Source organism: Galeopterus variegatus, unplaced genomic scaffold, assembly GCF_000696425.1.
Source record: "Galeopterus variegatus unplaced genomic scaffold, G_variegatus-3.0.2 Scaffold2992, whole genome shotgun sequence".
NCBI lineage: Eukaryota > Metazoa > Chordata > Mammalia > Dermoptera > Cynocephalidae > Galeopterus > Galeopterus variegatus.
The window spans coordinates 35,298-52,521 of record NW_007729103.1 but is presented as its reverse complement, the minus strand read 5'-3'; the positions used below and the strand labels follow the sequence as shown (position 1 = coordinate 52,521).

At 37.6% G+C, this 17,224-nt stretch overlaps 1 protein-coding gene across 3 annotated transcripts in view; it reads left to right on the top strand.

Moving 5' to 3' along the window:
* The window catches only part of RABGAP1 (RAB GTPase activating protein 1), a 146,523-nt gene that overhangs the window by 102,061 nt on the left and 27,238 nt on the right, over window positions 1-17,224 (top strand). For all 3 annotated transcript variants that reach the window (XM_008583665.1, XM_008583666.1, XM_008583667.1), the window contains 4 exons: window positions 7,280-7,393; window positions 11,970-12,044; window positions 14,876-15,001; window positions 15,559-15,702. In XM_008583665.1, the coding sequence (XP_008581887.1) occupies window positions 7,280-7,393; window positions 11,970-12,044; window positions 14,876-15,001; window positions 15,559-15,702 (459 nt within the window). The remainder of the gene's footprint in view (window positions 1-7,279; window positions 7,394-11,969; window positions 12,045-14,875; window positions 15,002-15,558; window positions 15,703-17,224) is intronic.

Genomic DNA, 17,224 nt, shown 5'->3' with positions numbered 1-17,224 from the left:
GGGAACCGGTCTGTATGTGGGATCCGAACCCTCGGCGGGAGCGCCACCACGCTCCCAAGCGGCGCACTGTAGCAGTGTGCCACCGGGCTGGCCCATGGAAAGAAGTTCTGCTGTGGGTAAAATGCCATCAAACAGCATCACATGCTGCCAAGAAATATTTCATAAAAGGAAGACTCAATCGATGCAACAAACTTTATTGTAGTCTTATTTAAATAAATTCCCATAGCCTACCTAACCTTCAGAAACCAATACCCTGATCAGTTAGTAGCCATCAACATTGAGGCAAGACCCTCAACCAGCAAAAATGACAACACTCTGAAGGCTCAGATGATAGCATTTTTTTTAGCAATAAAGCTTTTTAAAATTGCAGTCTATACATTGTTTTTTTTAAAGACATAATGCTATTACACACTTAAGAGAGTATAGTGTAAACATAACTTCTACATGTACTGGGAAACAGAAAATTCATGGGACTCGTTTGATTGCAGTGATCTGGAAACAAATCCTCATTATCTGAGGTATGCCAGTGCAGAAATATACAGACTTTTGGAGAAATGACTTTTGCAAAACACAGCAAACATTTTAACATTTGTTATTACATGAAAAAAGCAAGCATTCCAAGGGGGATACATTTCAAGTTATAGCAGGTTATTTGTGACAAAGTTTCTATGGGCAAAACATGTATAAAATTACTCAACAGTAGCATGTTAGTATATTTTAAATCATGACAAAAGTCTTCTCTCTGGTTATGTTTCCCATGATAAATTTAATTATGTTGTTGCATATTTAAAGCAGGGTTGGGGAACTTCCACCTGGAGACCAAACCCAGCACGCCTTTTGTTTTTGTAAATAAAAGTTTTATTAGAACACAGCAGTGCTCATTTATTTACATATCGTCTATGGAAGACCTACAAAGATAGAGTTGAATAATTGCAACACTGAATGTCTCACAAAGCCAAAAATTTTTGCTGTCTGACCCTTTACAGAAAAAGTTTTCAGGGTGTCAATACTGCATAATTCTATGGCATTTTAGTTTTCTTCTGGAGATTAAAGTTGTTTCTCTTGGAATAAATGAAGTAGCCAAAACACGAAACCAGTTGATCAAAAACACTTCTGCCATGACGTCAATAATTTTTAGAACATATCAACTGACAGTAGTTTTATCATTTATTCCCTGTTCTCTCAAGATTTTCATCTCTGCACTGTTTAAGCACATTTGTAAAAGCTTGTTGTCTCTTAAGCCATTTTACTAACTTCAGCCTAGTCGAGAGGATATATTTTGTTGACTTGATCAATCTGGCCATGAACAGGGTTATCCAAAATGCATGGCACCAACAGTCTCTCTACATCAGTTACATCTATGTTTTAACTCCTTAGAAATAAAAGGAATATGTATTGTTGTATAACGCTTAATTTATAAACACTTGGTTTGAATGTTTTTCAAAAGCTCTTCATTGTATTCTCTTAGGAAGGGATCATTCATAATGTTGCTGTGATTTGTTTTGAGAATCTTCTCAAATTTAATGATGTCATTATTCTGATAACTTTCTAAATTCATCATTGTTAGAATTTCTGGATCATTTTTGTGCAGCTTGTCCTATGGCAAATCAAATGGATGTATTCCAAGTTAAGCAAATGATTTGCATGAAACTCTTTGATTTGTAATCATTGTTGAAGGCTTCAAAAATTCATTGTGAATTTTCAAATTTACCTTCTCTCAAGGGCATTTTTCCCCTCCATTCGCTGATGACTCTCATGATCAGTGGATAAGGGATGGCAGATTGATGAAAACTGACCAGTTCTAGAATGTTTTCAGTTTTTTTAAATTTTTCCATCCTATGTACATTTGAATTTCCAAATCCTATGAGAGGTCTTCAAAAAGTTCACAGAAAGATTTGTATTATCTTTCAGTTCTGTCTTTTTTTTTTTTCCTTTTTGTCTTTTTTCGTGTCCGGCAACGGATCGCAACCCTCAGTGTCGCGCCCGTACCGGACTGGGACCGGCAACGGGATCGCAACCCTTGGTGCTGCGCCTGCACCTCGCTCAGCCAGTGAGCAGCCGGTCTGTATGTGGGATCCGAACCCTTGGCGGGAGCGCCGCCGCGCTTCCAAACGGCGCACTGTAGCAGTGCGCCACCGGGCCGGCCCCAGTTCTGTCTTTCAATGAACGTTTTGAATACCTTCATATATCTCTATTCACTATCCCTTATCAGGTTTTCTTCTCCATCCACTATCAGTCTGATATGACTGATATAACTGGTGTAAAATATTTTGAAGCTTCTCTTATTCCTCTCAGTTCTTAATCTAATTTTCTAACCTTCATGCCACAGTCTATCATTCTTAGCGTGCTTCAGATATTCAATTGTTCTTTTGCAGAATTCCTAGAGTAAACTCATCTGATATATTTTTAAAAATCAGAATTCTCTTTAGAAATGGAGATGTAGTTCCAGTGGATATAATTCAAGAACAGAATTAATGCACTTTTTCACAACAATTTTTCATTACTGCACTCTGAATATAGGTCAATAATATATGTCTGCTCATCATTTCTGGAAAGTTTTGTTAGTGAGAAATTTCCCCCTTCTTTTTTTTCAAATTCCAAAACCTTTCAGAAATTGATTAATGCTGCTTTTCGGTCATCTTCCTTCAACACTTTTTTTTTTCCTTTTTGTCTTTTTTACTGACCAGTAACGGGATCGCAACCCTCAGTGTTGCACCCGCACTGCGCTCAGCCAGTGAGCGGGAACGGGTCTCCACATGGGATCTGAACCCTTGGCGGGAGCGCCGCCACGCTCTCAAGCGGCGCACTCTCCAGTGCGCCACCGGGCCGGCCCTTCCTTCAACACTTTGAAATTAAAATTCTGATTTTCCAAATTGCCATTTCATTGAGTTAGTGTTTTCAGAGGGTTTCAGGTAATAATCCTCCTTATCTTTGCACAAGAAGTCATTCCCACGCTCTCAAGCGGCGCACTCTCCAGTGCGCCACCGGGCCGGCCCTTCCTTCAACACTTTGAAATTAAAATTCTGATTTTCCAAATTGCCATTTCATTGAGTTAGTATTTTCAGAGGGTTTCAGGTAATAATCCTCCTTATCTTTGCACAAGAAGTCATTCTCCCTGGCAGACATCTTGGCTGTGTATCTATGGCTTTCAGTTAACATCTCCACGATAACTATCTTTTCATTTACTTATTTGCCATTTGTATATTTTCTTTGTGAAGTGTCTGTTCATGCTTTTATCCATTTTATTAGGTTGTGTTCTCCTTTGAGTTCTATATATGTATATACTGGATACAATTCCTTTTCATGTATATGTACTGCTTGCCTATTTCTTTTTTTAATGATATCTTTTATAAGCAAAAAATTTTAATTAATTTTAGTTTGTAATTTTTTCTCTTGGTAATGCGCTAAGCATTAGATAAGTTTGATTATGCTGCAGTTTAGGATTGAAGCTGGAATCATTTATGGCCTATTGTCAGTTGAAGTAGAGATTTATTCAAGACAAAGATTTCTTAATTCTCTAGCAAGTAATATGTACCCTATGGTTTTCTCTCCATGTTGGTATTTCACATTGCATTTGTTAACATTAAAACTGTTTTCAAGGGGCCGGCCCGGTGGTGCACTGCTACAGCGGCGCTCCCGCCGAGGGTTCGGATCCCACATTCAGACCGGCCACTCACTGGCTGAGCGAGGTGCGGGCGCAACACCGAGGGTTGCAATCCCGTTGCCGGTCACGAAAAAAGACAAAAAAAACTATTTTCAAGAAAATTCGCATAAACCTAGGCTGAAAAAAAATTTAACCCACAATAATATAGCATATATTTCTGATACATAGACTCTCTTTGTTTGTCATTCCTCTTGATGATTGCAGGATGGTTTATTTTGCATTTTGGGCTAAAAGATTCAGTCTTTACTTTCTGTATAATCTCTCTTATTTCTTATGAGAGTTATTTTCGCTTACCTGCATTTTACACTATCTGGAAGTTAATGAATCAATCATTAGAGCATTCTTGGTTTTCATTTTAGACATTTAGTTGGACTGTATTTGAAGTTATTCAGTTAATAAGGTTCTTTTCAGATTTAGTTGGTGCTTCATTCATGCGGCTCTTGAATTAAGCATTAGTGTTATAGATCCTGGTTTGGGTAAGGCTGTTGAGCATATGAGCATTGCCATTGTTTAGTCCTAAAGAAACTTTTGGGTGTTTATTTGGTATAATTATGAAAGATTGACTGTGTGCCATGCATTGCGCTAGGCACTGTGGAAGTTACAAAACTAAATCATAGTTTCTATCCTTACGTGAATAATTTTATATGGAAGGTAGGAATTATAAAAATTAATATATATTCTGGATATGTATGTGGGTGTGTGAGTATTCTGTGTATCAATAGCATGGGTGCGTGCAAATGTGCATGAATGTGTGCACAAGCATGAGTTTGTATGGTTCAGAGTATGTGTGTTCAGAGGACAGCCCGGGCTCTCAACAGTGCTGGAGACTGCTTCCTTTTACTTGCTATCAACTATCTTCTACATACATGTCAAACACTCTGCTGGAGATTCTATTTATAATTTACATATATATATTTAGTGTAACCATCACCACAACTTTATTAGGTGGATGATATTAGCTAGAGAGGATAAGAAAATTGCCTGAAGTTGTTTAGCTAGTAAGAAACAGAGCCTGCTTTCAAACCCAAATCTGACTCTAAACTATGCCTCTGGTTTTAAAGCCTTTATGTAAATATGGATTGTTTACATATCTAAAGTAGAACTGGGAACTCTTTATTTAAAAGGCTTGAATCATTCTGGGTTATGTCATTTTTTGAATATCCTTTTTGTTTGTGTTTCCATTTTAAAATCACCTTTATTCAGATGTAATTTATATAAAATAAAATTCACCAACTTTAAGTGAACAGTTCAATGTGTTTTAACGAATATATACAGTAATATATATTCGTAGCACTTCAGGTGTGATGGCCAATACTGTATTTCCATCACCTCAAAAAGTTCCCTCATGTCTCCTAACAGTCATTCTTCTCCCTTTGTCCCCAGCCCCCGCCAAACACTGATTTGCTTTCTATAACTTATGGTTTTGCCTTTTCTAGAATTTCATATACACAGAATTATAGAGTATATAGTCTTTTGTGTCTGGCTTCTTTCACTTAATATAATGCTTTTTGAGATTTCATGTTGTTGGGTATATCAATGTTTTTTTTTTTTCCTTTTTACTGCTGAGTAATACTCCACTGAATGGATGTCCTACAGTTCATTTATCCATTTATCGATTGAAAGACATTTGGATTGTTTCCAGTTTTAGCTGTTAGGAATAAAGCTGCTATGAACATTCGAATTCAAGTTTTTTTGTGCATTTATATTTTCATTTTTCTTGGGTAAATACCTAGGAATGGAATCACTGGGTTGAATGTCAAGTGTATGTTTAATGTTATAAGAAACTGCCAAACTGTTCCCAAAGAATTTGTACCATTTTGCATTCCCACCAGCAGTGCATGGGAATTCCAGTTGTTTCACATCTTTTGCTACACTTGGTTTCTTGGGTCTTTTTATTTTTAGCACTTAGTCGGTGTGTAGTAGAATCTCATGGTGGTTTTAATTTGCATTTCCCTGATGGCTAATAAGATTGACATCTTTTCAACTGCTTATTTGCCACATTTGTATCTTCTTTTGTGAATTATCTGTTCAGTCTTTTACCCCCCCCCCTTTTTTTTAATGGGTTGTCTCCTTATTAGTTTCAAGAGTTACGTGGATATAACTTCATTATCAGATATATTTTATAGGCATTTTGTCCTGGTCTATGGCTTACTTTTTCATATTTTTAACAGTGGCTTATAAATAGTTAAGATTTTAAAATTTTGATGAAGTGTCCAGTTCATCATTTCTCTTCTATGATTCATGACTCAAGTTCTGCAGCTCTCTCTGTTCAGCTTCTTCCTCTCTAGTATTCCACCCCACAAATTCTACCCACCTTGCCCTCCCCAAATTCTGCTCTCTCTCTCCTTTCAACTCACAGAGAAACCCCCACCCCTAGCTCTGATTCAGCTCGCTTTTCACGTGGAAGCTGCCACCATGCAATGAGCTGCTGTAGTCTTAGGTCCCTCCTTGGATTTTTTCCTTTTGTCAGGGATCCCACAGTCCTGAGCTGCCTTAACAGTTATTAAGACTGTGTTAAACTAGTAGTAATATATGCCAGTAAAGCTCTTTGGAAAGCAGTTTGGCAATGTCTTTGAAACTACAAATAGTTTACTGGTTAGGTAAGAGCATAGGCTTTAAAGTTAATCAGTTCAAATCCTACAACTATAAAATATGCATGGCCCTGGGAACATGATTACCCAAAAGGCTAGAGAAATTACTGAACAAAAGAACACTCTCACTTTCATTTTTCATCTTAAAACAGGAATATCAGGCTCTTGGATGGTATGCTGATTATGATGTATTCTCACCAAGGAGAATCAAGTTTCTTGTCTTAGCTATGAAAACAATGCATTATTAAAGTAGATGGTCATATTTTTGTGCTCCAGTTCTTTAGCATGTGAGCACATAAAATTTAACCAGGGGGAAGAATTAGAAAAAGCTGGGTGCTTGGTATCTTTTATGAAGGATTGCTGACATTATGGACATTTGTTCAGTTTTAGTTAACTCATTATAGAGGAGGAAACAGTTTTTCTCCATTGGCAAAAGCAAAGGACATTTTTCCATAGCCTCTTTGAATCCCTTGGCATTTGGTGGTCTTGTTTCATATTGAGTACATTGCTGTGTGCATTCTTATATCATTTATCCCTAGCAGAAACCCCAATTAAGGAACTTCTCTTTTCCATTTGGGAACTGGCACATGGTCTTCATGCCAAAGGATCAACTAAAACAGCAATTTTTGTACCCAGTTTTTCTAACAGAAGCATTTTAACTCCTCCTCTTGAGATTAGGTTGGGGTTTTTCCTGTGGTCAATCCATTTTGAAAAGCACATTTTCCCTCTTACAATAGAAAGATCACTAGCTGCACTTCTTTGCAACAGGGATGGTGTATAACTTCAGGTGTATAGAGTGAAACAGGTTGCTTTTCTTCCATCTTTGTTTTTCCCCTTTACATTTGTTTTTGCTTTTGCATGAGTGGTTAGTCCCTGAAGAGGCAAGTAACTATGGGCATGCATGTGTATGCATGTCCTTGCAACATTTTAAAGCATTTAAATGAGAAGGTCTTGTTCTATAAACCCAAACAAGTATTTACATGATTAACCTAACTAAACCCTCTCTTTCTTTATGTTTCCACAGGAGTCTCCCCAGGACAGTGCTATCACCCGGGATATTAACCGGACATTCCCAGCCCATGACTACTTTAAGGACACAGGAGGAGATGGACAAGATTCTTTATATAAAATATGCAAGGTAGGGCCAGCCCGGTGGCGCACTGCTACAGTGCGCCGCTTGGGAGCACAGCAACGCTCCCGCCGAGGGTTCGGATCCCACATACAGACCAGCCGCTTACTGGCTGAGCGAGGTGCAGGCGCAACACCGAGGGTTGCGATCCCGTTGCCGGTCCCGGTCCGGTACGGGCGCGACACTGAGGGTTGCGATCCGTTGCCGGTCACGAAAAAAGACAAAAAGGGAAAAAAAAAAAAATATGCAAGGTATTTTTCATGTCTAAAAAAAAAAAGACTCAGTTTTGAGTGGTGGTTCTAGTTCTTTGAAATTATACAAAAGACAACTGCAAAGAGTAATTTGTATTTGATTTTCAGGAATGCAGAAAAGAGAGAAAAGACTTTGTAAAATCAAAGGTAACAGAACAATTTTAGATTCATTAAAGAATAGGAAATAATTAGAAATTAAATGGTAGGGTTTCTTTTTCCCTTTCAATCAGGATTTTCAGATGACAGTCCCATGACTCCATATTTAGACTTTCAGAAACTGGTTTTATGTTAAGAGCCTCTGAGCCCTGAAACATTGCAAACTTTTTTTTGAGTATTCACATTATAAGTGATGAAATTAGCACCTAGGGTACTGTCCAACCATGGGAAGTGCTGAAGCACATTCAGGTGGACTTACAGCACTGCAGCATAATAAATGGTGCCAAATACTGATTTCTGTCAAAAAGGTCTATACCTGGACAATGTAAGGGAAATCATCATAGCCTGTTCAATTTCAGTAAACCATTTTTGAATAGATTTTGGTACATCAGAGTTCTAGTGCTAAAAGGAGGAGTTGGGACAGAGCTTTTCAACCTTCATCTGTCCTCAGAGCTAGTCTTTAAGGACTCCTAAAACTAATTAAGTCCTTATTTAGCACCTACTATGTAGTAAGTACAGACAGGACATGAGACATGTCCTTAAGGAACTTATATAGCTGGTTGGCTCACTTTGTAGAGTATGGTGCTGGTAACACCAAGGTTAAAGCTTCAGATCCCTATACTGACCAGCTGCCCAGAAAATAAAATAAAATAAAATAAAAATGTTATGATTGGGAAGGCAAAACTAACAATCAGTTTTAGAATTGGCTAGCAATAAAGAATAGGCTCTCCAATGATAAATTAGATTATTTAAACTATAAGTACAGTTAGATTTTAGGGAAATGTTTCTTGGGTTTAATTTTTATTTTCCCATAGCACACACAAAGCTATGCTTTCTACTATGATCTTCTTCTCTGGTCATCCTTTTTTAGACACTTCTCTGTTGTATTTCCCACGTAAGCAGTCACTCCAGCTATCCCTCACTTTACTAAAAAACCTCCCAGAAGGAAATGTTGTGGTGTCTGCCTCTGGTCCCTCATCACATACTCCTGACCCCACTGCACTCTTGTTCCTCCGCCGTGATGATCTTCTTTGCAGCTCTCTCTGCTCTTGACTTTTCACCCACCTGTTTATGCTCTCACCTCTCTCACAACTTCACCAACTACTTCATTATTTTGTCTTTCTCTACCTGCCCCTGAAACAGAGGCCTTCCCCTACGCGCTCGGCTGGTAATTCTTCTAACTCTATACTGTCTCCCTGGGTGATTCCTTTCACCCCCAAAGCTTCCGCTATCACCACTACAGAAATGTTCCTAAATCTACATTAGCTCAAGGTCTAAATTTCCAGCCGCCAGTTAGTCTCCATGTGAAAGTCTGTCAAGTACATCAAACAAAATGGATCTAAAAATAGACTTAATTTTAAAATAGGTTTTATTATAAATTTTCAAACATATACAAAAGTTGATTAGTATAATGAATTTGTATATGTCCTCCATCCCGAGTCAATATTTATCAACATATTGCCACAGGTGCTTCATCTATCACTTTTTTGTTGTTTTCCCTGTAGTGCTTTAAAGCAAAACTCAGATATCATCATGATTCTTAATTCTTCACTGTGCACCTCTAAAATATAAGATCAGTATCCATCTACATACCACTCAGTAGCCACCATCTATGCTATCCAATAGCCACTGCATACTTAGTTTTCCCTAAATGTCTTTATACAGTTGGTTAGAATCAGGATCCAGCAAGATCCACATTACATTTAGTTGTTATACCTCTTTTAATCAAAAACAGTTCTCCTTTCTTCCTCCACGCCATTGTCATGCTGAAGATATTGTTATTTCTGCTGGTTCTTCCTTTGGCCAGTTCTAGTTTGATATGATTGAATCTCTTATAGCTGTACTTTCTTCTCTATTCACTGCCCTGGTACAGGTCTCTATCTTGTGTTGCTGGCACTTTGACAAAAGCTGGCTTGAATTTGTCTTCCTGCTTTTGGGTTCTAGCCTGTTTATTACTTGCTCAGTGTTGACCCCAGAATTGTATCATTTCAGTCGCCTCCACAAAAATTTTTGGTGCTGCCTCATAACCCACAGAATGAAATAAAAACTTCTTAGTTCATGTTCTGGTCCCGGATTCCTTAGCTTAGCATTGAAAATATTTTATAGTATGTCCCTGGCTTACCCTTGCTCCTTCTTCCCCAAATATTTTAAGCTTCAGTCACATTGTACTTCTTACTCTACTCTGGTTGACTGACTTGTCTAAATTCCCCACTGAATTGTGAATTTCTCAGGGGCAGGAATTCTTTCTTATAACATTGGCATCTGTAGCACTTGGCACAGTGTTTGGCATGTAGTAGGTATTCATTAAGTGTCGATGAATCAGTGAAATGCCTTTTCTTCCCCATGTTTCATCACAGCCCCCATGAACTTTATACTCCAAACTTTACCCACATGTATTATTTAATATCACGCCTGTGTGCATTTCTTCATTCTGTTCTGTCAGCCTGAAAAATATGCTCCCCTCCATTCTCTACCTATAGAAATTAAATACATTTTCACTATGTAATTGCTATGTAATTGGCGAAGCTGTGTGCTGAGCACTTTACATGAGAGGGGACTGATGAGATTAATATATCAATTCTATGATATTCATGCTATGTTTATTCTCATCTTACAAATAAAGAATATAAGTAATGTGCCCAAGAACCAGACCCGGACATTAGCAGTTGTGAGATTTCAGCCCAACTCTGACTAACTCTGAAGCCTCTGTTCTTTTGTAACCAATAAGCTATTGATCAATATCTTCAAAGACATTGCCAAACTGTTTAACAAAAGAGCTGTGCTGGTATATCACTACTAGTTTTTTAACACAGTCTTAACATTGCCATTAGCATTTGTTAATTTTTATTAATTTGATAGAGGGAAAGTGATGCCTCATTGTATTTTAAACAGATTATTTCTAAAGCCTTCTTTGTACATCTTGTCTTTGGAAAAGTATATGTTTCTCATTAGGTAGCCCTCTCCGCAGATAAGCTGTGATGAAATGGGGGGGGGGGTATTATAAGATTACATTGAATTCTTCCTGAATTTATGAAAGCATGATTATAATATTTGTATTCTTAAAAGTTATAGTTTCACCAAAAACCTAATGATAAAACCCATTTAAATATTAACTTTATTATTATCTGATAAACATTGGCATCACATTTTGTTAAGAGATAAGTAATAAACATAAATAATTCCAAATTGCTTTATTGGGACACAGAGGAACCTTGGCACAAAACAATAGGTGGGAAATAAAGGGAGTTTCACCAGAAATAATTTTGTCAAACAGAGAATAACATCTTGAATCTATAGGAATTTCCCTTTCTACCACCGTTTATGTGAGAACTATGAATATTAACCATAATAACAGAACTCGGAAAACAACTCAAGAACCAAAGAGTAAACTGTGAGGAATGTTTGATGTCAATATTCTATTCAAGATAATGTTCAGAGGAGAAGAGTAGTAATTATCTGCTGCCAAGAAAAATAAAAATAAGAATTCCGGAGGAAGCCACAAATAGTTTCAGAGTAATACTCTTATCAGAAAAGTTATTACTGGCAGTGTGGAAAGAATTGCATTTTGGTGTCTTTGCCAAAAGACTTTTTCCCAGAAAGAAAAATGAGTTACATTGACAGTGTTTAGTGAGTGCCTGCCATGTGTGAGCTGCTAGCCAGGTTGAATAGGACATCACCCCAGTCTTCAAGAAGCTCATGATCCAGTAGAGGAGATAGACATCTAAAGTGCAGTTTGGTAAGTGTTGTAATAACCATGTATGTGTAGCAGGTACCACAGAAGCACAGAGAAGAGAGGGATTAATTCTGTGGGAATCAGAAAGTTCGGGGCCTAAAAGAAGAGTGTATTTTTTAGGCAGAGAGGGGAAAGGGCAAGCCAAGCAGAGGGAACAACATGAGCAATGACAAGGAGACATGAGACCTTTTTTCAGTGAAGTGGTTTTTGCTTAACCTTCCCCATTCCTTGGCCATAGGAAGTGGCGTGGTGACAGTTCTACTTATTGTAAAGAAAAAACTGGGACTGGGGAGAAATGTTGGCATCATTCATTGCCCATCGGAATGCTCCAGAGGGTGGGGGCAGCATCCTCCAGGCTCCTGTGTTCAAGGTCCTGTAGGGAAACCATGGTGCACAGGGGGCTACGTCCATTTACACTTCTTGTGTGTGTGTATGTTTCTTCCAGGCTTATTCTGTGTATGATGAGGAGATTGGCTATTGCCAGGGCCAGTCATTTCTTGCTGCCGTGCTGCTTCTCCATGTGAGTAATTAGCTCTCTATTGTGACCTACACATGGCCTGCCTCTGCTTATCCAGTTGGCCCTTGAACAATGTGGAGGTTAGGGGTGTCAACCGCCCGTGCAGTCAAAAATCTGAATATATCTTTTGGCTCCCCCAAAACTGAACTATTAATAGCCTACTGCTGACCAGAGCCTTACCGATAGGATAACATAAACAGCTAACACGTTTTGTATGTTATATGTATTATATAAAGGAAAAGAAAGTAAGCTACAGGGGGAAAAAAAAAGCAAGCTAGAGAAAAGAAATCTCAAAAAAATTTTCCAGTATATTTATTGAATAAAATCCACATAAAAGTGGACCCAAGCACCTCAAAACCATGTTGTTCAAAGGTGAACTATACTAACCTTAGGCTTGAGCATGGTTTTATATTGGGTTGGGCAGACTTGACATGAATTTTAACTCCAATATCTGGAAACCTTTTCCTTAATTTGTCAGCGTAGAAGAGTAAAACACAATGAGAATAAATGGCAGTGTTGAAAACTAGTACAAGGATAGGCTTCCTTTTTATTACTAGGATTATTGGATAGAGTATGGTGTTAGTTGGACCCTTGGGGACATCTTATCTTCTCTATGGTAGGCACTGTCATTAATATTTGTTTGGGAATTTATGTATTGGGGTGGGAGGACGGCAGAAAAATTTGCTTCAGCGCCATTTTCATTCATTCATTCGTTCAGTTAAGTCCTTCACCCTCCAACTTTTTAATTTTCTTTCATATCCACAGAAAGGTTGAAAAAATGTTAAGGTGAACACTCTTCACCTAATTAACCAATTAATACTTTTCCACAGTGCTTTTTCTCTGTCTCTCTCTGCATCTCTCTTCTCTTTTCTACACATACACACACACATATTTTCTACTGCGAAAGATTTTTGAAATTATTTTTTTGAAACTAAGTAGTAAACATCATGATACTTCACTGTTACGTACTTGACCACATGCTTTCTAAGGACAAGGGAATTCTGCAACATAACCATAATGCCATGATCACATCCAAGAAATTCTACATTGATTCATTAATGTCTGATACACAGTCCTCAGAATTTTTGAGTACCTACTATGATCCATACTGTGTTGGAGATCAGAACTGAGTAAAGTGGACGTGGTCCCAATCCTCGTGGGTACAGAGCTAGTGAATCCAATTAGCTTTAAGCATGTAATCACACAAATATATTATTATTAATTTCAGTGGTGCTATGAAGGTATAATGAAAAGTTTGATGCAAGATTATAACAAGGGAGTCTTACTTAGGTTAAAGGATTCTCTGCAGAGGTAACCTTTAAGATATACCCTGAAAAGTGAAAAGGGGTATTATCCTCTTTTGTACTTTTCTGTTTCATTTGTTTATGAAAGTAATAAAATCATTTTAAAAGCAAGAAAGTAGAGACTGGAGCATTACTGGGAAAGGGAAAAGTACAATATAGAAGCCCTGAAACACTTGACGTATGGAAAGAACTGAAAGAAGAGCAGCATGACCGGAGCATCCTGAATGATGAGAGTCAGGAAAAAAGAGGAAAAAAGGACCAGATAGCGAGAGCCCTGGAGAAGGTTCTTAGCTATGAAACTAGCTCTTTGGTATTGGTAATCATGTAAGAATATGATAAAGCTATGACAAAGTCTCACAAGCCTATGTGGTTTATCTTTGTTCTCAACTTCAGTCCAAGGACATTTGTCCCATTTAAGTATCACAACCCCTTGAAAATGAATTTGATGATCAAATCTCGATGTCTTGTTTTGAACTGTGTGCTGCTTGCCATTGTGTTAAGGTAAATGTTTGTCTCAGAGTGAGGGGAGACAGGTTACCTAGCGTCAGAAACTCCATGGTAGGTCAGGCCACACCTCCCTTGCATGTGGGAAAATGAAGTTGCCTTCCATGACTAAGACACAAAAGATCTGGTCTTTTGCCCCAGTTACACTTACTTTCTATGCTTTTCTCATTTATAACTTAATCTGATTTGCTCTTTAGCTCTGCATTATTCTCAGTGATTTCTGTGCTCAGCCTGTCTCCATCATCTTGTTCCACAGAAGCCTTCCCCCCTTCTTCACTTTTTCGAAGGCTTGCTACGGTCGCATCAAGCCTTAAATAAGAGTTCCAGTACTTTTTTCTGTTTTGAAAACTAGGCATCTTTACAGATTCTTTGGGAAATATTTTTCCATAAAGCTATGGAAGATGTAGGTACTATCATAAATGGGTAGAATTTTTAAGTAAGAAGTGAAGTAGAGTTTTTGTAGTACTTTTAGCTTTACTGAAAGTATTAGTCTAGTACTTTAAGCATTACTGCAAGTCTTAGAATGTGTAAAGTTCTTCTATAACAAGCTATGTTTTTAACAACCATGAGGAAGAAAAACAATTTTACTAGAATGAAATAGCAGCTAAGGGAGGTAAAATTATTAAGCAAAAGTTACATGATTTGGGAAAGATGATACCTACACTGTATGTCAGCCTATTCCTACTCAGCTCAAATCGCATCCTTCCTTCAAAGCCTATTCCTGACTCCCTCAGTCAGACACGGGTCTTCTCTTGTGTTCTCACTGATCTTCCTACCTAATTCATATTGCAGTTATTATATACTAGTTGTATGTGAGACTCTTTGAGGACAGGAACAGTACTGACATAGTAGACATCGTTAAATATTTTTTGGCTGAGTGGATGAATGTTATAAAACATGTTAGACCTGAGTTTATGCATACCAATAAATTTCCTGGTAAGACAATAGAAAGACAAATTTAATATACTGAGAAAACTTTCGTATATGTTTTGTGACTTTCCCTCCCCCATTGCCTATCTGTTACAGATGCCTGAAGAACAGGCATTCAGTGTTCTGGTCAAGATCATGTTTGACTATGGTCTCAGGGAACTTTTCAAGCAAAACTTTGAAGATTTGCATTGCAAATTTTACCAGTTGGAGCGCCTCATGCAGGTAAAAAGAGAAGCCAGCTTGCGTTTGACAAAAAGAGCGTAGGAGTAGGGAGAACTAGATTGATGAAATGGTGCCAGGTTAATAGCGGGTTTTATTTTTATCATTTCTCACTATGTGATGGTGATGCCAAGATTAACAAAGTGTGAACCTGGTGGATGTGAGCTGATAAACACCCAAAAGATCAGATGACTTTACCATAGCAAACTTAGTTGAGAAGTATTCATCAAGGCCCTGAAGTTGTAGTGGTTCAGATTCTTATAACAAAAGTGAAACAGACTTTCCCAACGTTTCATAACTTGGAAAGAAAAACCGGCTTTCCAAATACTTGTCACCATTTTGGGGATTCCTCTTTCTTTAGAACTAATTTGCAGTCTGGAAAAGAGAGCCAAGGGCCAGCTTAATACCAGATGATCAGTGTTCTTCTGAGCTCTTTGGAGATTTTTAGAAAAACACAAGTATGTGACTTTTTTGGCCTATTCCTGACAGATTTATGAGCTTCCTGAGTGGGAGTTGGATGGATGCATATGTGCCCAGAACTAATTAGTTTACTCTTTCAGGAATACATTCCTGACCTGTACAACCACTTCCTGGATATAAGCCTTGAAGCACACATGTATGCCTCCCAGTGGTTTCTTACACTTTTCACTGCAAAATTCCCTCTCTACATGGTCTTCCATATCATCGACCTGCTTTTATGTGAGGTATGTATCAGAGGCCACAGCATTTTGGCTTGTGTTTGCGTGTACTTCCTGTGTCAACTCTGTCAGAACAGAATTTGTCCTTCTCAATTATTTTATCTCAGTGCTGGGGAATCCAGGCTTAACTGACTCTTCCTTGGGCTAAAGCTATTGATCACATTTTTTAAAAGCACTCTGCCAAGAAAAGACATGTTAGACATTTGTATTAGGTAGTATTAGGTTTAGTTGCATTTAGTGAAGGAATCCAAAGTAACAGTGACTAAATAAAATAGGGGTTTATTTCTCTGTCATGTAAAAGAAGTCAGAAGGTTGGCAGTAGCCTGCCTCCCCTAGCATATGGCTCTTCTCCTTACAGTGGAGTAGAGTGCCAGCCATCGTATCTGTAGTAAGCCGGGAGGATTAGGGGCCAGAAGAGGATGCATCCTTCTTTTCAAAAGGGACTTCCTGAACATTCCACCCAGCATATCCACTTATTGGCCAGAACTTAGTTCTGTTTTTTTTTAAAGTTGGGTGGGAATTTGCTAAAAATTGGAGGTTTATTACTAAAGAGAAAATAGATATTAGAGTGAATAATGGTCCTTGCCATGACTTAGTTTTGGGGTGTTGGTGTGTGTGTGTTAGTGTGTGTATGTATGCTTAAGAAAAAATAACTAATTATAAAAATAATATATAGAAATTGTAGAAAGTATAACCAAAAAGAATTTAAACTACTTCTCATCTCACTGTCTAGTGGTTAACTACTTTTAACATTTTGGTATATATTCTTTCAGCCTTTTTTTGTGTTCATGTATGTGTGTGTATAATTTCTATTTGGAATATTATATTTTTCCATATGGTATATTAGATAAAATATATTACAGTGTGTATTTTGAATTATTATTATGCTATATATACTGTTTCATGTATTCTCTTTTTCATTTCATATACTTGAACATACAGATGTATACAAGCCTTCTTTTTGTTTAATTATGCCATATTCAAGTTATACTAAAATCCATAAAGAATTTGTACCTATCACACAGCTTGGAATATCGTAAGAAGCATTATAAGAAATAAACATTATCACACATCATTCTTTCTTGCTCCTAAATAACCCATTGTTTGGATGTACCATAATTCACACAACCAATTTGTAATCTCAAATCTTTAAGTTGTGTTTAGTGTTTCACTATTATAAACAACTCTCTTTTAAGTAGTTACTAAGGACCAGGTGTCATGGTAAGTAATTTACATAAATTTTGCAACTAATTATCTCAGAAAACCCTTAGGAAAATATTAGTTATGGAAACTGAGACTCAGAAACTTAAACAGTTTACCTTGATCAACAGATGTTAGTGCTGCCCCTCATTTGTCCTTTGCCCCTCAATTCTCAGAATGTTTAGATGAAAGAAGGCAGGTTCGAGGCAGTCTTGAGTGGTTTCAGTTCCTGGACAGTGACTGCTGTGTTTGGATTGGGTCAGCACAAAATTAAGGAATCACATCACAATTTTATAACCCTAACATTTTGGTTTAGAAGCATGGAATA